The sequence below is a fragment of the Ursus arctos genome, unplaced genomic scaffold (assembly GCF_023065955.2).
Source record: "Ursus arctos isolate Adak ecotype North America unplaced genomic scaffold, UrsArc2.0 scaffold_7, whole genome shotgun sequence".
Classification (NCBI taxonomy): Eukaryota; Metazoa; Chordata; class Mammalia; order Carnivora; family Ursidae; genus Ursus; species Ursus arctos.
Window position 1 is genome coordinate 27,805,082 of NW_026623089.1, and position 21,875 is coordinate 27,826,956.

Genomic DNA, 21,875 nt, shown 5'->3' on the forward strand with positions numbered 1-21,875 from the left:
TAACCAGTCGATCTGCAGCGTTCCTTCCAGTTCTGGAATGAATGGTGAGTTCTGTATCGGCATATGTAACACATATACCCATGTCCCTACATAAGGGACAGTGCATCTGTCTCTGATATGCATTGACTTTTGTTCAACACTGACTTAACAGTATTTCACAGAATTTTAAGAACTGTTGAGCAAAATTATTTAATGTGAAGCATTAGAAAAACATACAGTCTTAGCAACCCCCCAGAGTGATGCAATATAGGCAGCCTTTGGTTTTTTAAATCAAGAAGGGAGTGTCTGGCTGTGGGTCATAATAGATGCCTTTCAACACTGTGCAGTTCATTGTTGAAGGCAGAAGTAATAAAGGAGATGAGGCATACACTTCAGGGCTTCCACAAAGGGAATTGTAGAGTGAGAATTTCAAACACAACATAATGACAGCAATACCAAAACTCAGAGGATTTGTCTGGGATCCTTGCTTGCAGAGAAAGAGTTGTGAAGCTAATAAGGTACAGAGCCTTCACCACTAGCAGTTTTAACGGGCCAAACCTGGGCAAGTCCTCTGCAGGAGGGGCTCCTCAAGAAAGCATCAGGGCTACCTGAATACCGGAGAAGCAGAGTGGTAGGCCGCCAGGGGGTCTGTGAGCAGAGGCACTACTTAGGAGAGGCTCAGGAGCAGACGTGTCCTCAGGCTTGCTTGAGATAATACGTGCATGGCTATAAACATCCTGTGACTCAGAAGTGTTTTTCAACTTTGGTCTTTATAAAAATGGCAGGCCGTGACTGAATACACTTTCAAAGCAAAAAGCCCTTATAGTATGAGTGATGACTCGATTTTACAAATAGAAGGATTTTCTTAGTGCTCAGACTTCCAGAGAAACAAAATGGTCAACAGATGCTGACCTCCTCTGTCCCTCTAATAATGGCACTGACAAACTGGAAATAATGAATTAGAGTAAAAGGGAAACACTTCTGTAATAATACAAGGGAAGTCTATTAGCATATAATAAAAAGAGTCCTTGTTTTTTAACAAGTATTTTTTGTTAACACCAGCCAAATCCTTCCAAGTGTGACAGAGCGTGTGGCCCTAGTGGCTGGACTCTGAAACTAAGCATGACCAAAGAGGCCAATCTGGGAGAATCTGAACTATCTGTTGCTACTTCTACCTTAATTCTTGATCCCAGGTGAAGTTACATCACATACCACAGCACACAGGGAAATTATACTAGTTCTGAATTAGTATGCAAAGAAGTTTAAAGACAGCAGAAAGAAACAGCGTTTTATTTCTGTAAGGGAGTCTGAGAACTGCCCGAGAATTACAGCCAAGTTCATTAATGAGGTAGATCTAATAGGCATTTACACCTTAAATAATTTCAGTTATAACCATCAAATGAATTGCTTAGAGCTGTGGTTAAGAAAATTGTACAAAATTAAGCAAATTGTTTGAAAGAAACATCTAAAATTTTAAAGTATTAAAAGAAATATAGAAGGTAGAATAGATGTAGTAACAACTTGGTGCTATTTCTAACAAAGTATTTCTTTCATATTTTATTCCTAAATGTGAGCAAAGCAATCACAAATGAAGATCAGAAGCAGTTATAAAGATTGGGCATGGCTACTTGCAGTCAGCTCTGTTATAAAGAATAGATTCTGTTGAAATACATAATCTTGCAGGAAGATTCTGTCAATGAGAATTTCATTGCAGCTGTCAAAGGTATGTATCTGTAGTACAAAGAACAGAGAAAACGAAATCCAGGAGGCCATTCACTGTGCACACATTACCACTGCTCTTGGCCTCAATTTCATCATCCATAAAACCAAGGGGGTTAACAGAAAATAGACCTCTAAAACCCCAGCTGTAAAAATCTCATCTTCTGAAATTTGCATATAATGATTGCTGTTGGAAACTCCATTCCCATCAACCTTAATGTCAGGGACAATGGATAAAGTAGGAGATGACCACTGGCTCCCTTGAGCAACCTGGCCTTTTAAACCAAAAACCAAAATCCACTTCCTGAAACTATCACTTTCCTCCATTCTCCCTCACCTTTAGTTCCTTAGGCCAATGTTTGGAACTAGCCTCAGAGCATCTTGTCTAGTCACCTTGTTTTATAGATAAAAAATGAACCAGAGAGGGCAAGTGACTTGCCTGGAATGCCAGAACTAGTCATTGACAAAGCCAGGACAAGAATCCAAGTCTGCTGTTCTGACACCAGTGTTCTTTCCCCTAAGTCATACCATCCACTTGTCTTTCACTCCTGACAAAAAGCAAAACAAAAGCATGGGAATAGGGGTGGAGAAAGCATCTATTTAGATAATACCAATGAGAAGAAGAAGTTATTTTATTTCAAAAATGTAAATATGGATGTGAAAGGCATCATGCTCTCTGATTTCAAACTATATTACAAAGCTATAGTCATCAAAACAGTATGGTATTGGCATAAAAACAGACACACAGATCAATGGAACAGAATAGAGAGCCCAGAAATAAACCCTTGCATTTATGATCAATTGATTCCAACAGAGGAGGCAAGAATACACAGTGGGGAAAGGACACTCTCTTCAATAAACGGTGTTGGGAAAACTGAAGAGCCACATGGAAAAGAATGAAACCGGACCACTATCTTACACTATACACAAAAATGAACTAAAAATGGATTTAAGACTTGAATGTAAGACTAGAAGCCATAAAACTCCTAGAAGAAAACATAGGCAATAAGCTTCTTTACATCACTCTTGGCTATATTTTTTTAGATCGGACTCCAATGGCAATGGCAATGGCAATAAAAAACAAAATAAACAAATGAAACTACATCTAAAAAGCTTCCGTACAGCAAAGGAATCCATCAACAAAACAAAAAGCCAACCTACTGAATGGGAGAAGATATTTTCAAATCATAAATCTGGTAGGGAGTTAATATCCAAATTATAAAAAGAACCATAACTCAGTAACAAAACACATGATTTAAAAATGGGCAAAGAACCTGAACAGACATTTTCCAAAGACATACACAGATGGCCAACAGAACACACGAAAAGATGCTCAGCATGAGTAATTACCAGAGAAATGCACTCAAAACCATGAGATGTATCGTCTCGCATCTGTCAGGGCGGCTAGTATCAAAAAGATAAGAAATAACAAGTGTTGGTGAGGATGTAGGGAGAAGGGAACTATCGTGCACTATTGGTGGGAGTGTAAATTGGTGCAGCCATAATGGAAAACAGTATCGAGGTTCCTCAAAAAACTAAAAATGGAACTACCATGTGATCCAGCAAGTCTACTTCTGGGTATTTATCTGAAGAAAATGAAAGCACCTACTCAAAAAGGTCTATGCACCCCTATATTCACTGCAGCATTATTCACAATAGCCAAGATAAAGAAACAACCAAAGTGTCCACTGATGGAAGAGTGGATACACATGTACACAACCCCCAACACGCACAAAGGAATGCTACTTCAGCCATAAAAAAGAATGAAATCTTGCCATTTGTGACATGGATGGACCCTGTGGGCATTATGCTAAGTGAAATAAGTCAGAGAAAAACAAATATGTAGAATCACTTATATGTAGAATCTAAAACAGAAAAGGAGAAACAACAAAACTCATAGATGCAGAGAAGAGATTGCTGGTTGCCAGAGCCGGGGGAGCAGGGAGGGTGGGCAAGACAGAAGAAGGGGGTCATAAAAGAAGTCATGTCATGGGATGTAATGTTCAGCAGGGTGACTAGAGTTAATAACACTGAGTTGCATGTTACTTAACTTTATACGGTGACGGGGAAACTAGACTCATTGTAGTGATCATTTTGTAGTGTATACACTATCAAGTCATTGTGTCGTACACCTGAAGCTAATATGATGTTGTATGTCAACTATACCACAACAACAAATATGGATGTGATACTAAATGTTAAAAGCTGAAAAGATTAGCTTAGCAAGTGCATGACAGACTCAATCAACCACATTTTAATAATCACTGCCCAAGGCCTTTGAATTTAAAGAAAGCTGTCAGGCTGAGAGAAGTGGAGGCGGAATGCTTTGGATAACATGAAAGATTAAGACAAGTTTGTTAGAAAGTGACTAAACTCCCTACACCAAGGAAAATCAATCCAAGGAGCTAAGGTACAGAGACAAAGATAGTATAATTTGGCCTAGAGTTAACTGCAACTTAAGTCAACGTAGTGCCATATACATGGGTATTATACATATTTTCATTTTGTTCTAGTGACAAGAATTCAGAGAAAAGTGATGGGTTGTGCCACTGTAAGATTATTAAAGCATCACCTCCTATCCGCCACCAACTCTGATTTTGACATTTGTGGCCTGTCTCAATGATAAAAGTACTAAAACCGTTCACATTCATTTTGCTGTTATCAAGAAGACTGAACTGCTGGGATGTGAATGTAATGAAACCATAATTATCTTCATAGGGAAACCACTGAAAATGCAGAAATACAAACATATTTTTAAAAATCTTTAAAAACTAAGAGCTAAAAGAGGGTTAAACACAAGATTGATTCCATTTGCAAGACAATTATGAGAAAGCAAAATATATAAGTAATTGGCATTCAAAGAATAAATGGCTTCTGTTTCTAGCTAATGAGATTTCATTTAAAATTATTAATTGGGAACAATGAAAGCAGCACAGGAACCAATGCCAACAGCAAATACTCAATTTTTCTGAGGAATATGATAAAAATTTGTCCTTCTTACATTTCTACCATAGAACTCTGAAAAGTCATACAGTAACCAAGACAAGCCTAGATCCTATAATATTAAAATAATAAACAGGATATAATACACTAAACAAAACCTCAAAAACGAATTAAAATAAATTAAAAATAAGAAATACATTTACATTGAAAAAATGATAAGCATAGGATATCCTGAGTTTCTCAATTATAAAAAGAACACAAAAAGTAATATCCATCTGAAAGGCTGTCATAATGATTAAATAATATACATAAAATGCTTAAGAGTGTATGGTACATGTGAATGCTTCACAAATGGCAGCTATCATTATTATAACCAAGAGGAAGAATAACTTCATTAATAAGAGCTTTCAAACTGGACTCACCACCACCTCCTCCCGGCTTCAGCTTCATTTCGAGCACACGAATGTGATCACTATTAGCCAATTAGGTAGCTTTTGACCAGATCCTGACCAGATCTCACAAGAAAACCAAAAATAGTATTTGGAAACCAAGATGAGGGAAAAAGAAAGAGTACCTGAGAAGGCCCTGGCTAGCAAAAACCATATTCTGACATTATTTACAAGCAGCACTCATAAGGCGAGGGCTCACTCACAGTGACACGAACGTTAAGAGGTCAAAGAAAATCAAGGCAATTTAGAAGTCTTCAAGATTAAGGGAAATTGCTGTGACATAAAGCCCTAATGAAAAGTAAAAATATTTCCAGAGGGAGCTATAAGACTCTTTGCTTTTATCTAATTTGTAAACAGTTTAAGACTCATCTTTTCACCTACCAACTAAGAGTATACTTATTTTCATCTCAGTTTATTTCTACGAAGACCTTGATTTCTTTTTCTGTTTTATGAAACATTTAATTCCTTTCTGATCCCACTATGGAATTTATGTTTTAATAATTCTACTTTTTCCCCCATTAACGTCAGGGATCATTCCCTGTACTCAACTAACCCTAAAAATAAAGTGACAAAAAAGAAAACAAAGCTACTTCAAGTCTGGGAGCATATTCTTGGGAAAGACAATCAAGCCTACGTGTAGGAAAGGGTAAAGCATGAAGATCCCACGGGGAAGGTACAAGTTAAAGGCTCCATGTAGGGAGGACCAGAGCTCCTAAAGGGCAGTGGATGAAAATGTCATCATATGGCTTTTCTTCTCTCCTCATGAATGCAAATGTGGTCTCTGACTGAGCAATCTCTTAACACAGGTTCTTAAGGTTGCCAGGCGGCTTATTAACAGATTTACCTATTTATTCCCAAGTTTAGAATTTGGTTCTTTTCAGACATTCCAAGAGTCAAGTTGAGAAAATTTCTATTTCTCAGGAAGACATTTATAAATAAGAGCTTGGATTGTATTGCCTTTGCCCACTCTCCTGACACTGTTCTTTACTTCTTTAAAAACAACCCAAATATAACCCCTTCCTGAACTATATATTGATCTTAGTGAAATAAAGGAACTCTTTTTGAATTTTCCTATAAATGGGCTCATAAAAAATAGGCCTAGAGACAGTGACTTAAAACCAGACAAATCCAGATCTCCAATCCCATCAGTTTCTCCATCCTACAAGCACACTTAAGGCTCAAAAAGAAAAATTAATGCCCAAACAGCCGGTGAAGCACATAGACACAGAAACATTTTCTATCCTGGTCATACCAGGTATCACATAAGATACTGTCAAAGTCTTCAACTGACCATTCACTTAGAAGGGGTTCTAACCTTTCAAAATCACATACTAATTAATTAACATCAGCAACATTATGGCAGGGATCTTGGACCACACTCAATGGCTTCTTTGTCAAGTAAGCAAAGAAACCACGTCGTTTTGTTTGCCTGGAAGTTCGTATCTGTTCCACTGAAATGCAGATATCTTGGATCCCTACTAAAGGGTGTGGATATCCACATAAATGATATCTCTGTTACAGAGAAAGAAGGGCCTGCTGCACTTGCTGGAATGTCTTCGGCTTTGTATCGGATGCTCCAGCTTGGTTATAACCAGGCTTCCAGTTTGCCCAATGCCAAACTTCATGCTTTAGCAAGGGGAGGAGTCTAGATGCCAGGAACATACCAGACCTCTCAGATAAAGGGGTAGAAGCATGCTTCAACTGGAGTAAGGTTGGTCCTCTTTGTTAGCACCAAACTCTCATTATTTAGTTCTTCACAGACTAAATTACAGCTTCTCTCAGAGAAGAGGACCTAGATATTGAAAAGGAATTAAAGTAGAAACTAAGGTAGAAATTCCGAGGCCACGTATCCCAAGGTCAGGCAAAGCAGCATCTGAGGCCAGAACAAGAAAGTGGTGGAATTCAATGGGCAGCAACTCCAGGGTACTTGGGCTTCCCAAGTCCTTGTCTGGCCTCACGGCCCTACCTGTACCCCAATCATGGGCACCACCTCCTCAATCCACAGCAAGTCCAATGGAGCCGAGGTTCGAGCTTGTCGGTGGTGAATTCGGCGTAGCCGCAGAAGGTACAGGATGATGGCCAGCAGCACCACCAGGATACAGGCAAAGAAGAGATAGTGGTTGTAGACAAAGGAGAGGCGGAACCAGCTACCATGGGCCGGCCGGACACCTTCTTGCCGTAGATCCCTAGGAAGAGTTGGAAGGTGGGAAGTCATGTTAATTTCAAAGAGAAACAGTTATGCTTATTGAAAAGACCAGTGGTGTTATCCCATTTACTCTATTCATGCAAGTATGCTAGGATACCAGCTACACAGGGCAAGCGAAGCTGAAGAATGTCTCCAGCCCGAGGACTGCTATGTGATTCCTCCTGTACTTTCTTTGCCAGAGCCCACAGAGGGAGCCTCACAGGCCTACATCCTCCAGGATCCGGGGACAAAATTAGAAGGCAAAAAAAAAAAAACCGGTAAGATAAGACTGATCATCTGTAATCTTGGTCTTAACAGTGACCCCATACCATTCCGTAAATACATAACATCCCGTTTGTAAATATGGTACTAACAAGAATAGGGTGGCCCCTAAATCCAGTCAAGAAATCAGAGTGTATCTAAATCTTTTAAAAAAATTGACTGTGCTTCCTGAGGTTTAGGCTGTGTCTAGAGAAAGCTGTCACCTGGCCAATAGGACTGTAGTCTGGAAAAAAGTCAGACCTGTAAGCCAAAGTGCAACAGCGTGCATGCTTAGAACAGAAGCCGCTCTTTGGTCCAGACACCAGATCCATTTTTGTTTCGTTTCACCTGCAATGTTTTCTTAAAATGTGAATCTCCAAACTGAAAGCCTACCTATAAAATATGGGCTTCTGGCTTGTCCTGACAAATGAGAACTGGCAGACTGGGACAGCGTTTCTGCACGGCAGTCCTCAGCCCTTCATGTGGAGAGCATACTCTCCAGCTCCCCGCTTCTCTCCCCTCTCTCTGCCGCCTGCCTTCTGAGGTTAGAGAAACAGGCAGCAAAGATTAAAAACTCATTTTAGTTTATCTGAAATAATCCAAGGGAGAGAGAATCTAAAAATTATCCCAAATATCTAATGGTACATAGAGCAAGACATCAGGTTATCACAGCTTGAAGACAGTACCCCCCTAAGGGCATCTCCTGTGCTGGGCTCTAATTCTGGCCCGCCAAAAAGCCTTCTAAATCAATGACATGATCTCTAGACTGACTCTACCCACTAGGAGAGACTGCTCTATACACACAGCCTACCCCAGTTCTCTAGTCTGATGTTTTCTCCAGTAACTGAAGAATGGCATTTTAGTTTATCACTCGGTATCTTAGAACTGGTTAAGTAACAGCTCAATCCTAAAGACTGAATTGTTATGGATAAACAAATAAAACTGAATTCCTGAAATTGTAAAGCTAAAGAACAGACTACGGATTAAATTCTCAACCTTCTTCCTGTTTCCACATGCCTGGGTAGTAATAATAGTTCATGGGGTAGTAAAAAAGGGAGTTAGTTTGGATGCTTTTCTGAGGGAGAGAGGTCACTTAAGAAACCTATTCTGAGAAACCAACCAACATCCTCTGATCTCAAGATGCCAGTTCAGTTCACTTTACCTGAGTGGTAAGAATCTTGTTTTATACAGAATGGCTCCCAGTGTCCACTGAACCTCTCGGTCATATACCAGCTGGGCTGTCTGCAGGTGCGGGTAGTCATAGGGAAAGTGGAATCCTTCATGAAGGACTTGGTACATCCACGCTGATTTAAAACACTGATATCTGTGTGACAAAATAATATATTTTTAAAGAAGAATAAGGAAAAAAAGAATTCTAATGCTTTCTATATACTCCTAGTGGATGCCAAAAAAAGACAGTTCTCTCTCCACTTCACCTTCCTCGCCTCTAGGTGGAGCCAAACCTAAGCCTACTTTATCTTAGGGTTTACCACAAAAGTGAAAATTGCTTTAATCAGTAATAATATCGTGACTGTGCTTCCCGCCTTCCTTCTTTCCTTCCTTCCACCCTTCCTCCCTTCCTTCCTTTCTTAAGAGAGCAAGACAGGGTGGTGGAGAGGCAGATGGAGAAGAAGAGAGAGAATCTCAAGCAGGCTCCATGCCCAGCATGGAGCCCGACGTAGGGCTCAATCTCACAACCCTGGGATCACAACCTGAGCCAAAATCAGAGAGTTGGATGCTTAACCAACTGAGCCACCCAGGTGCCCCCTTTTTTCTTTTTATGAGTCCTTATCTTCAAGGAGCCTGCTGAAGTATCTACAAGTCTACTGACATGATGTCTGGGATTTGCTTTCAAAATAACCCAGCTGTGTTAAGAGGGGAGTAGAACGGTGGGAAAATAGATGCAACAAGATTGGGCAGAAGTTGATAACCACTGGTAGAGAAGCAGGGTGACAGCACATCAGAGTTCATGATACTGTTCTATTTTTGTTTATGATTAAGATATTTTACAAATGCTTATAAAAATGGGAGGACCGATGAACCAAACTGGCAAAATATTGGCATTTGTTGAAGCTGGGTGAGGTTTATGTTACTTTTGTTTCTACCTTTCTGCATGTTCCATATTTTAATTTAAAAAACCCACCACTTTTGATTTCAAGCCACTAAGAACTTTTCGGTGACCTTGGTTTTCATTGACTTTGCTAAACTGGCTCACTGTTTTGGTCCCTATGGCTCAGAAAACCAAAATCTAAAATAATCAAATTCTCCTTCAACATAAAATCCCATCTGTGCGCTTACTTGGTCTCTCTCCCTCATTATAATCTGCCATCTACATTTTCAGGCCACACCTAAGGGAGAAAAGGGAGTTACTTACTTGAGTCGATGCTCATCTGCATGTGATGAAAAGAGGCCGTTCTTGAATCTCTGAGTCAGTACTGACCAGGCCATGCCACAGTAATCCTGGAACAACCACACAGAAATGGTGCAACGTGAAATGAAAGCCAAACGCTGTAACTTCCCTACAGTCACAGCTGCTCCATGTCTAAAGTTACTCGTGGACTACCAGTTGACAAAGGAAAACAGAACCACCAGCTTCATTCACTGGACACTGTGCAACACAAGTGCCAAAATGCAGGCTGTTGGAGGTCTCCTTTTTATTCCCATCACCTCAAGTCCAGTACAAAGCCAGCCCAACATGGCTCCTGAGCCTCCTCGGCTTCAGACAGGGAAAAGGTTAGGACCAGGAAGAGCAACATCAAAGCCAAAGGGAGCCTCATTCTACTCTATGTCAGACTAACATGAGCAGGTAAAGTAGATGGTACAGAATGGTCAAAATTCTACCACCAAATTCTACCAAAATTCTACCTGTCTCCATGTTGTAGTTTTCCCCAAAGGAATCATTCCTTTTGGTATGATCAGTAAATTAACGTTTCCTGAATGTCTCCTTTGTGCCAGGTGCTATTCTGAGTGCCAGGGAGATCTAGCAGTGAACAAAACAGACAAAACTTTCTGTCCTCATGAAGCTTACGTTCTAGTGGTAAGAGACAGATGGTAACCAAATACATACACGTGCATACATACATACAACATGCACATACGTACATACATATACACATACGTATAGTGTGTTAGATGATATAAGCGCTCACAGGAAAACTATTATTATTTTTTAAGATTTTATTTATTTGTTTGAGAGAGACAGCCAGCGAGAGAGGGAACACAAGCAGGGGGAGTGGGAGAGGGAGAAGCAGGCTCCCAGTGGAACAGCCCGATGTGGGGCTCGATCTCAGAACTCCGGGATCACGCCCTGAGCCAAAGGCAGACGCTTAAGGACTAAGCCACCCAGGCGCCCCTCACAGGAAAATTAAAACAGGAAAGGGAAACGTAATATATTGGGAAGGGCTGCAGTTGTGGATATGGTTGCTAGGGAAGGTATAACTGGGAAATTAACAGTTGAGTCAAAGTAGAAAAAAGAGGGAGAACAAAATGATCTCTTTTACCTGGGAAAGAGAACATATTAAGCCCTAGCAACCTGGGTAAGCAGTAACTTGAGCCCTTTGGTGTTCAAGGGAATAGAATCTGAAGAAGTTTTAAAATGAGAGAAAGATGGGGGCCATGGACATTTAGGGAGCCCTGGATGCTGGAAAGGAAAAGGAATATGAGTGTATTCCTGGAGGCTGGAGAAGAAAGAACAAATACAAACCAGGTTTTCCTCAATGTTTCTTTTTTTTTTAAGATTTTATTTATTTGAGAGAGAGAGAGCACATTGTGGGGGGTGGAGGGAGAGGGACAAGCAGACTCCCTGCTGAGCAGAGAGCCCAATGTGGGACTCGATTCCAGGACCCCGGGATCATAACCTGAGCTGAAGGCAGATGCTTAACCGACTGAGCCACCCAGGCGCCCCCTCAATATTTCTTAGGGACTGCCTTTAGGGAACAGAATATTATACATACTACAGATATATTTTTTTAAAGATTTATTCATTTATTTCAGAGACAGCACAAGTGGGAGGGGCAAAGGGAGAGGGAGAATCTCATGACTCCATGCTGAGCACAGAGCCTGACTCGGGGCTTGATCTCATGACCCTGATATTAGGACCTGAGCTGAAACCAAGAGTCGGATGCTTAACTGACTGCCACCCAGGCACCCCACAGTATTATTAAATTGCAAGTCTTCTTTCCAGAGAACCCTAGAGAACTGTAACAAAGCAGAAAGGAAAGAATAAAAAATATAAGAAAGGACAGATTCTTCCCATTAATTTCTATGCTAAAAGAGAGATCAGAAAGATAGGCAAAACTTCAGAAAGGAATCTAAATTAAAGGAGATTGGGCGCCTGGGTGGCTCAGCTGTTGAACATCACTCTTGGTTTCAGCTCAGGTCATGATATTGGGGTTGTGGGATCGAGCCCCACACTGGGCTCCTTGCTCAGTGTGGAGTCTGCTTGAGATTCTCTCCCTCTTCCTCCCCCCTGCCCTCCCCCAACCCCAACTGTACTTGCACACAGGCTCTCTCTCTCAAATAAATAAAATCTTAAAAAAAAAAAATTAAAGGAGCTATACTCTCCCTCTGCCTCCCTCCCCCTCCCCCCCCCCCCCGCTTACCTGCTCACTCTCTCTAAAATAAATAAATCTTTTAAAAAAAAAAGAAGGAGCTATAGAAAGCTAGCTAAACTTTTACCTGTTCAGGTAACTAATGATTTAAGCCTATAAGCTGCTAATGTCCTGGATGTGCTCTAAATGAATTTTTATTTCTTCTGCATTTTAGTTTTAAATAATACTTCCACTGACATTGCTTTTCCCAACATCTTTCTAATATTCCAAGTGACCCTATATACCATTCTGGCCTCCTAATGACTCAAACCAAGAAAATGAAAGTGCACTTGCCCACCTGTGTGACATCGTCTCCAAAAGCACATTGCAACTGAGAATACGCAGTAAGGGGAAAAATATCTAGGGATGACACTCTGGCCACAAACATTAAAAAAGATTATTGGAAAACGAGAGGAAAAACTGTTAGCCACCACCACAACTTTGGACTAGGGTGATAATTTAGGTGATCCCGACATGCATGGAAACCTAAGCTTAATGAGCAGTCCAGCACAGTGGGTTCCTTAACTTCTGAGTCCACTTTCTCATCTATAAAATGAGGGCTCATAGGGCCCTTGCGAAGAATCCAGTGAGATCAGGCATGCGAAGCTCTTTGCACAGCATGTGGCACAAAGTTAGACAGCCACTAAATGGCCGCAGCTGGCACGAGTCATCTTTATTACAAATAATTTACCTGGGCAGCCTTGGCAAATGTGGGCCCGTGATAGTGGCCACCGATGCGTAACACATCCTCTGTACAGTAAAAAAACTCAGAGAAACCGTAGAACTCGCTGTTGTTGAAGTCAATCGGCGACTGGTAGATGCCATTCAGCGAGGCCTGGCTGGTGTTGGAACGAGCCAGCAGGGGGCTCAGCATCGCCCCGCAAGACGCCCAGTCTCCTCTTCCCCGGATGTGCAGCACCTGGCTGTTCCTCTCCACCACATCTGTGAGGCCCACCGGCAGGCAGGGATCCAGATATGGATTGTTGGGACTCAGACCTGTCTTCTGGCCCAGCAACCTGTCACAATGACAAAAACACACAAAACACATCACTAATGTACTCAACCTCTTCTAAGAAATGCCTAGAGTTTAAGAAACTTGGTCTAAGAATGCGCTTCACAGATCATCTTGTTTTACATGGCATCCCGAGAAACAAGACTGGAGCTTTAGCATGCAGTCGTAACACACCAAAATTTACCTTAAGCAAATGCAATTCAGTAGAAGGAAAGGGAAAGGAAAGGGAGGGGAGGGAGGAAAGAAGGAAGAAAAGGAGAGAAATATGGCAGTGATCAAGCTTTGTTCAACTGTTCAGTCCACATGTCCATCTCCCAGTGTAGAGTGAAACTGGAAATGTTAATCTGCTGGCCTCCATCTAGTCTTCATTTCCACTGGCCTCTTAAAAGTGTCGAGATCTCACATACCGAGTGAGGTTCTTACGTTTAACAAAACACCTGGGAGGAGGTAAAGAGGGAAGGCCTGGGACAGGCTCCTGAGGAGGGGACCATGTCAGTGGTGCAGTGACAACTGCTGGCAATAGGAAGGACATGCCTGGCCCTCTCGGGGAGAGGAGGGGCAGGTTTTCATCCCCACTGTGGCTGTCACACAGTTCTGGCTATTTCAAGTCAGCACTTGCCCAGCAACAGAATTCCCATTCCTAAGGGGATGAAATACAGATCTGGCCGAGAACAGAAATTAAGTGAAGACCAAATAATGTTGCCAACCACAGTTAGTCATTCACCAGTTCCTAAAGAGACATGTGTTGAAGAGTGGACTGCCTGGGGTGAAGATGCCCCCACAAGGTAAAGACTAAAGGAGAGAGTGGGAATGTGGCAACACCACAAAATGCTTTGGAATGACTGGAACCTATTTTAAGGATGTGACACCAACTATGAAAAAAAACCAACCTCAGAAAATCATATTAAGAAGAAAGAACTAGGGACACACTCAGTCAGTTGAGCATGCAACTCTTGATTTCGGCTCAGGTCATGATCTCAGGGTCGTGGGCTCGAGCCCCACATCAGGCTCTGCACTGGGCATGGGGCCTGCTTGAGAGTCCCTCTCTCCCTCTCCCCCCACCACACCCCTGCTTGCTCTCTCTCTTTAAAAAAAAAAAGAAGAAGAAGAAGAGGAAGGAACCATTATGTTCTGAAATCCCAGGAAGCACAGGTTTCTTTAGTAGATTAGCAGCTACACAAGATGAAGAATAAATCTTCTGAATTAGGAACTTAGAAACACGGCAAGAAAATACCAGTGCATGGGAGGAGAAGGATGCAGCCTGGTAGGTTCTGACCAGAAAACAGCAAAGAGAAAAGGGCATCAGAACAACAAAGGAAGGAAATGGAAAAGGAAGCACAGCAGCTAACAGAGAAGGAACACAACAAAATTGGTGTGAAACTCTCCTAACTGTTCTCCAGATGCCGCGGGGCCAGCAGCCCAAGCAACAGGAGTACGGACATGAGAGTATTTTCAGAATGCAAACACACTGATTGATTTTAATGCATTTGTCAATCATCGGGGATAACAGGATTCTCCCAAAATACTGTGAACTCTTGGTAGTTGAGACTCACAAAAACAAGAAAGAATTATGAGACAGTATTTTCTTTAACATGGTCGCAATATAAGACAATTGCTGCGGAGAACTTATTACAAATAGGCTATCCTGGTCCTTCTTCAAACGAGTGTTTCTAGCAAAACAAACGGAGGTAAATAATTTTACGGTGAAAAAAACTCTGCTATTATGCTTCCTTCGATGCACATAATGATACAACTTTAAATAATAAAAAAAAAAATCTTACAACTGTTTGTACATTACAGCCTAAATACTTCACGTGGTACTCAAATGAAGAGTCCGTGATCTGTCCATGCTGCAGGGAAAACTGGCTATTCTGAACTTAATGAGAGAACAATGTAAAGCTTAATTCGGACTTCACATGCTTTTTATCTTTTATGCACACTATGGACCTCACTCCCACATAACATGCAAATCCACTGTAATTCAACAAATATGTCTTCCATGTAGAGGGAACTGCTAAGAGCTGTTACAGCACACTGTAAATTAAGAACTTAATCTCACTGGGGCACCTGGGTGGCTGAGTTGGTTAAGCATCTGCCTTCGGTTCAGGTCATGAGCCCAGGGTCCTGGGATGGAGCCCTGCATTGGGCTCCCTGCTCGGCGGGGAGCCTGCTTCTCCCTCTGCCTCTGCCTGCCGCTCCCCCTGCTTGTTCTCTCTCTCTGTCAAATAAATTTTTAAAAAATCTTAAAAAAGAAAAAAAGAACTTAATCTCATTTATCCTATGACACCATTTCTGAAACAGGACACTGCAAGAGGTCCCAATAAGCTACAGTAGTTTTTGAGTCCGAACTGCAAAGACCAGAATGCACCCTCACCTAGATTGAGTGGGACTATTAACAGAGGGTCTCTAAGCAACACTACCCCATTGTCAAGAGTGGTCAGGAAGAAGGAGGAAGCAAAAACGTATCTATCTTAGTAGGATAGGAGTATTTCCTCCTAGTATCTGCACCTTGAAGACATTCTATTTCAGAGGCACAGATCCCCACATCAAACGTACCTATTTTTGGTAAGGGTTTCATTCAGCACAAGGTCTTCATAGCGCTGCCGGGCAAAGTTGCCCCCAAAACCCAGGAAGGTCGTGACATAAACCCTATACACGTGTTCAGTATGCTGCACATCACAGCCCAGGTTGAATTCAGCCAGCAGGATCTTCGCTTCTTCTTCCTATAATACAATGTAAAGAAAAGAAAGGGAATTTTAGTTTTGGCTGATTGACAGCTATGACATCACTAATACACCAGTCTTGACGTGCTAGAACTTCTCTTTAAGATCTGTTATAGCGTTCTCTCATTCTTATAGCATTATTTTCAACAAAGATACAAAATGACAAGCCTACATAAAACAGTACAGAAACTAAATACCAAATTAGAGACTACAACATTATCTGTAGTTCTACAGAAGGTAGAATCATTATTACAGATGATGTCATTTTCCTGCACGTACTTTTCTGATTTTCCAATTCTCCCAAATGAGAATATACTCTTTTTATCATCAGGAAAAAAAAATCCTTTAATAAAAAATAAATTTAAGGAATTTGGGAGATCATCATGAGACCTATGCTATGGGTTTTTCTAAAACTATTCAAGAGGATCCCATGTTCCCTATCACAGGGACTGGGATTGGGAAAGTTCCCTTTTACTGGACCCCCAATGAAAAAGTGGCTCTATTTTTTTTTTTTTAACTTCAGGTTCATAGGTTGAATTAATCATACTCCTCAGTTCATGGTACATTATTATGCAAAGCCCCATTTTTGTTTTATTTATTTACTTCCTTTTATCCTCATATTCACTCCCATTCCTGCTCCTACAGGCAACCATTCTAATGTGCTTAATGTGTAATATATGTTCGTACATACTGTTGTAAAATGAAATTATTGTTTTGAATGTATTTGTTTTTAATTTATGAAGATGCTATTGTGCCCGGCAACTTCACTAAGTATATACACAAGAGGAGTGAAAACTATGACTAATCAAACGTGTGTATGTGAATGTTCACAGCAGCATTATCCATAATAGCCAAAAACTGGAAATAAAATCCAAAAATCTATCAACTGATGAATGCATACACAAAATGTGGCGTGGTCATATAATGGAATATTATTCAGCCACAAAGAGAAAGGAAGGACTGATATGTGCTATAACAGAGATGAACCCTGAAAACATTTTGCTAAGTGAAAGCGGCAGACATACGATGTCACATATTGTATGATTCCATTTATGTGAAATACTCAGAACAGGCAAATCCACAGGAGACGTGAAGCAGATTATTGGTTGTCAGGGCTACAAGGAGAGAATGGCAAGTGACTACTAATGAATGTGGGGATTCTTTGGGGTAATGAACATGTTCTAGAATTCATGGTGGTTGGGTGACTTTGTGAACGTGCACAATTTTGTGAATTGTTAAAAAAAAAAACAACACTTTAGGCACTGAGGATTATTTATATTTTTTAAAGTGCTATTGTGTTATGTCTCGTTCTTTTCCTTCTTTACCAAGCACTAAGATCCATCTTTAAGACCGGTATATTGCTATGCATACATCTAATTTGTTGCTTGCAAGTATACTTTCTACACCAGTGTCGCCTTCTAAATCTACACAAACAAAAAAGTCATTTGTTTAAGACTTTAAGGATCAGTGCCTCTTACCGGAACCATGCCTTCAGTCTACATGTTGACAACATACGAACAAATATAGACTAAAGTTAAAATGTCTTACAACCTAGTTCCCTAAATTTCCAAACCTTGCACAGACCCCTGCTGATTATCAAACCCACATTTCCAACAATCTTGTTGGATATTAGACACATATGTTCCTCAGATATTTCAAATTCAACATACTCAAAACTGAACTCACTGGTCGCAGGAGACCAGAAAGACACTCTCACCCAAACCACCCAGGCCATACTGATTTGCTTAGCATCAACCCACCCTTTACCCTGGGGTCTCTCTCAGTGACTGAGTTCCTTACCCTACCAGGTACCTAGGCGGGAACCTCAGCATCACTGGCCATCCCTCCCTGTCCTACCCACATAACTATATTACACTGGTTTTTTAAATTCCAAAAATCCCCTGAAATCTGTCCCCTCCACTCCATTTCCACTTACATTGCCTTATTACTTCTCACCCAAGGTTCCCTAACCTACATTTCTTTCTCCTACTGACACCAAAATTATTTTCCTAAAAAATCAATTATATCATAGTCACATAATACAGAGCTGGAAAGAACCTTAGAAATTTAATTATTTCACAGATGATGAAACTGAGGCCCCTATGACTGCCCTACTCAAAAACTTTTGCTGGTTCTCCTCTCTCTACAGATATAAAAGTGAAATTCCATAGCATGGCACCCAAGACTCCTCACCATTTAACTTCATCTTATCTTCCTAGACTTAGCTATACTACACTGGAAAATCCTATACTGCAACAGGCTATTCACCATTCCCTGGACATTCTGGGCTCTTTGCTGCATCTTCTGTGCATACTGTTCCCTCCGTACAGGTGGCCTTCCTCCACCTCCACTATGCAAAAGCCTATTATCATCCAAGACCCAAGTAACAAGCCAGGATGACTCCCATTCATGGAGCAGGGGACATGGGGTGGGGACATTGCTGGCATCTGGTAGAGGCCAGAGGTGCTGCTAAACATCATATTATGCATGGGACAGCGACAACAAAGACCTATCCAGCCCAAAATGTCAATAGTGCCAATGATGAGAAACCCTGGTTTAGATCAAATGATAGCACTGTTGTGGTCTGCCTGCTTTCACTGGCTGTCTTCACTGATAGATTATCAGTGAAGCTTTGGGGGGCAGTATAATATGTCTCAGTCTTTGCCCATAACAGGTGTTTAAAAACTGTCTGCATTTCTTTTTCTTCTCTATGATATAACTTCTCCTTCGAGATACATTCTTTACACTCTAGTCAGGTAAGGAATATTAGAAACACAAGAATGGGATCACAAGTAAGGGAAAGGAAATAACATTTAATAAACAAGTATGTATAAAATACTGTGCTCTGGGATTTATATGTATTATTATGTTTAATCTTCAGGCAGCTCTAGGAGATGGGGAGTATAATTATAATTGCTAAAATACATTAAACATCACATACTGGGAAGTTTGTTAAGTCCTTTACACACATGGTGTCATTTCATCCTCCCAACTTTATGAAGTAGATACTATTATTATTATTCCTTTTATATATGAGGAAGTTATAAATTTTAAATTATAAGTGAGGCTCAGAGAGGTAACCTACCCAAGTTAATATAAGCTAGCAAGTATTTGAATAAATATTTGGACCCAGGCAAGTTGGTCTAAGTCCAAAGACAGTGCCCTTCTTCTCAAATACTGACATTTCTAGCAACCGAATTTCCCTAAAAGGTAAAATACCTGTTTTGGAGGAAGGACAGAGGTTGAGGTAGGAACTTCATAAGCAATCTGAAGAGAGGCTCCTCCCATATCCAGTATCCCTACTGTCCTTCTGCGCCCTGCTGCCAACTCCTGGGGAGCCTCGGCATCAGATTCTGAAATAAATAAGGGAACAGAAAGGACCTAGTAATTAAAAAACAAAATTAAATCAAAAAGGAAAAAAAAACCCAAAACAGAAATCCCTTAAAAAAAGAGCAAACTGAAATAAATTAATCTAACTGTATCAACTATATATTATAGAGAATTCTTTCAAGTAACTTAAAACATAGCATTTTTACTATGTCCCCTTATAGAATGTACCTTAATGATAAAAAAACAGATATCTTAAACTGCATTTTAGTAGTCTTATTGATAATAATTTTATTGGTATTATTATTTTTAACCATTAAACATATATTATGAAATAAAGCAAATGTTTATATTAATATCTTTAGGAACATAATCAGCATAAGAAAAAAACATATAAATATAAAATCAAAGATATTAAGCAATAACCTTATCGTTTTAAATATGAATTGGAACTATCACCATGAAATCATGATTTATTTTTCTCTTTCTAAAAATACGTATTTTCTAGCTCTGTTCACTGAAAGGGCCTAGGGGCAAGGATAATCCAGGAGCAATGAGCACCCCTGGCATCCATAGTCACTAAATATCATTTTCCAATAAAAGAAACCGGTGCTCCTTAAAAAATGGCTGATGCTAGGTCTAAGGTAGAAAAAACAAGATGAGCATGGAATACCTTACTGTGTCAAAAAGCAAGTGACATAGACTACAAGACTGTTGGGATGTTAAAAGGTACGGGAGCCAACCTAAAGGTGCTCCTACTGGCCAAGGATGGTGTAATTCGAGCACCGAAAAGAATAATGATGGGGAATTTTTATAACAGATTAGATCAGGCTGACAATACCTGAATCCTGAACACCTGATCATCTTAACATGACTAAAAGTGAGACAACCAGACATTATAAAACTCCTGATGTGATGTAATAGGAAACAGCACCAATATTTATGATTTATTCTTGCCAAAAGAATTAAATCTGTGTCTAATCAAGGCTCTATCTCTAATCTCCAATTCACAGGACATAAAGAGGGATGAGAGGCATGTTGCAGACCCCACAAAGATGCAGTCAATCAAATCAAGAATGTGTCCAATTCATTCCATCAAGTGACCCAGTTATGTTTTTGTTTTCGTTTTTAATGAGTGATTTGAGGAAAAGAGGTGGGAGGGGGGAAACTGTTTCAGATTAAAAAACTGATCAATCAAACGTAACATGTGATCCTCATTCAGATTCTAATTTTAACAAGACAACTACAAATAAACATTCTTTATTCAATAAGGGAAGTCTCTACCTGGATAGATGGATGTTACATAATATCAGAAATTGTTAATGTATTTAAGTTTAAAAATGTCATTGTGTATATTTCATTTGTTTTGAAACTCCTCATTGGTGAGAAATATACACTGATGTACATGAAGATAAAATGATATGTCTGGGGTCTGCTGTGAAAAATTCAACAGGGAGGGCGCCTGGGTGGCTCAATCGGTTAAGCATCTGACTCTTGGTTTTGGCTCAGGCCATGATCTCATGGGTCCTGAGATCAGAGTCCCGTGTTGGGCTCCATGCTCAGCGGGGAGTCTGCTTGAGATTCTCTCACACTGCCCCTCTCCACACTCCCACTCTCTACCTCTCACTCACTCTCTCTCTCTCTCAAAATAAATAAATAAATAAATATTTCTTAAAAATCCAATAGGAAAAAAACCTGTATTGTATGAAGGGAGTGTAGGGCCAAAAACTGGCCAACCACTAATTAGTAGTGAGTCTGGGCATTGGGTTCATGGAGATTCATTCTACTTCTGTGAATGTTTGCAACTTTCCATATTAAAATAAGTTAAAAAATAAAAGAAGGCAAATTAGGACTGGAAAATGAAGCATCTTAAAAGAGTTTTTAAAAATGAAAGAAGAAAGAAAAACAACTCAAACACAGCACTTACGTTCTACTGATAGGTTATAACATAAACCTTCAGTGCTTAGAACTCTCGTAAGATGACAGCATTACTCACCATCCTCATGGTCGAATCTTCCCAAAACAAAGTTGATTCCGATCCACGCATAAACTCCTAAGTAAGAAATATGAAAGTCCTCGCTTAATTCTCTATTGCTAGGTCATGTCTACACGTCTTCCCAGGTCCGCTCTTTTCCCCCTTTTCTTAGAAAAAGGTGATGACAGTATTTTATTCCACACTCTCAGTGTTACGAATTTAAAATCTCTTATGATGCTTTTCCCTTTAAAATGATTTGCATTGTCTAAATTTCCTACAGATGACTATGGATTAATGTATAAAAACAAATAGTGAAAAATGTGACTCTTGGTAGTTCTGGTTCTGAGCGAGATGGAGTAAGCACCTCCATCCTGTCTCCCCACCGAATACAAGTGTAAACTCCGGACGGAATGTATAGAGCAGATTTGTGAGACCTCTGAAAGGAAATGATAATGGGCACACTGAGACAGAGATCAGAAGTTAAAGTACCATCAAACCGGTAGTGAGTTCCCCATTAACCCCCCCCCAATATTGCCAGGCCTGGACTCAAAAGCAGCTTGAAACACAAAAGGACATACAGGTGTGGAGAGAAAGAACTTCAAGACCTTGCTTTCTGGTCCAAAGAGAATTAAAAGGGACTCCAAAGGTTCAGAAAGAATGGAGGAAAATCCCCTGAGTTTTTTCCCCTTTATTTGTTCTCTGCTACCCCAGGC

General features: G+C 40.4%; 2 protein-coding genes across 2 annotated transcripts in view; one reads left to right on the plus strand and one right to left on the minus strand.

Annotated features, from left to right (window-relative positions):
- LOC113251817 (cytochrome c oxidase assembly protein COX15 homolog) overlaps positions 1 to 12,042 on the plus strand; it is a 28,418-nt gene extending 16,376 nt beyond the window's left edge. The window contains exon 9 of the mRNA XM_044382039.3: positions 7,476 to 12,042. Coding sequence (XP_044237974.1) covers positions 7,476 to 7,532 — 57 coding nt within the window. The 3' untranslated portion in view covers positions 7,533 to 12,042. The remainder of the gene's footprint in view (positions 1 to 7,475) is intronic.
- The window catches only part of ENTPD7 (ectonucleoside triphosphate diphosphohydrolase 7), a 40,720-nt gene continuing 20,085 nt past the window's right edge, over positions 1,241 to 21,875 (minus strand). The window contains exons 7-13 of the mRNA XM_026493851.4: positions 21,184 to 21,240; positions 19,080 to 19,213; positions 15,694 to 15,860; positions 12,817 to 13,141; positions 9,911 to 9,996; positions 8,699 to 8,860; positions 1,241 to 7,276 (exon numbers count right to left, since the gene is read on the minus strand). Of these exons, the coding sequence (XP_026349636.2) occupies positions 7,045 to 7,276; positions 8,699 to 8,860; positions 9,911 to 9,996; positions 12,817 to 13,141; positions 15,694 to 15,860; positions 19,080 to 19,213; positions 21,184 to 21,240 (1,163 nt within the window). The 3' untranslated portion in view covers positions 1,241 to 7,044. The remainder of the gene's footprint in view (positions 7,277 to 8,698; positions 8,861 to 9,910; positions 9,997 to 12,816; positions 13,142 to 15,693; positions 15,861 to 19,079; positions 19,214 to 21,183; positions 21,241 to 21,875) is intronic.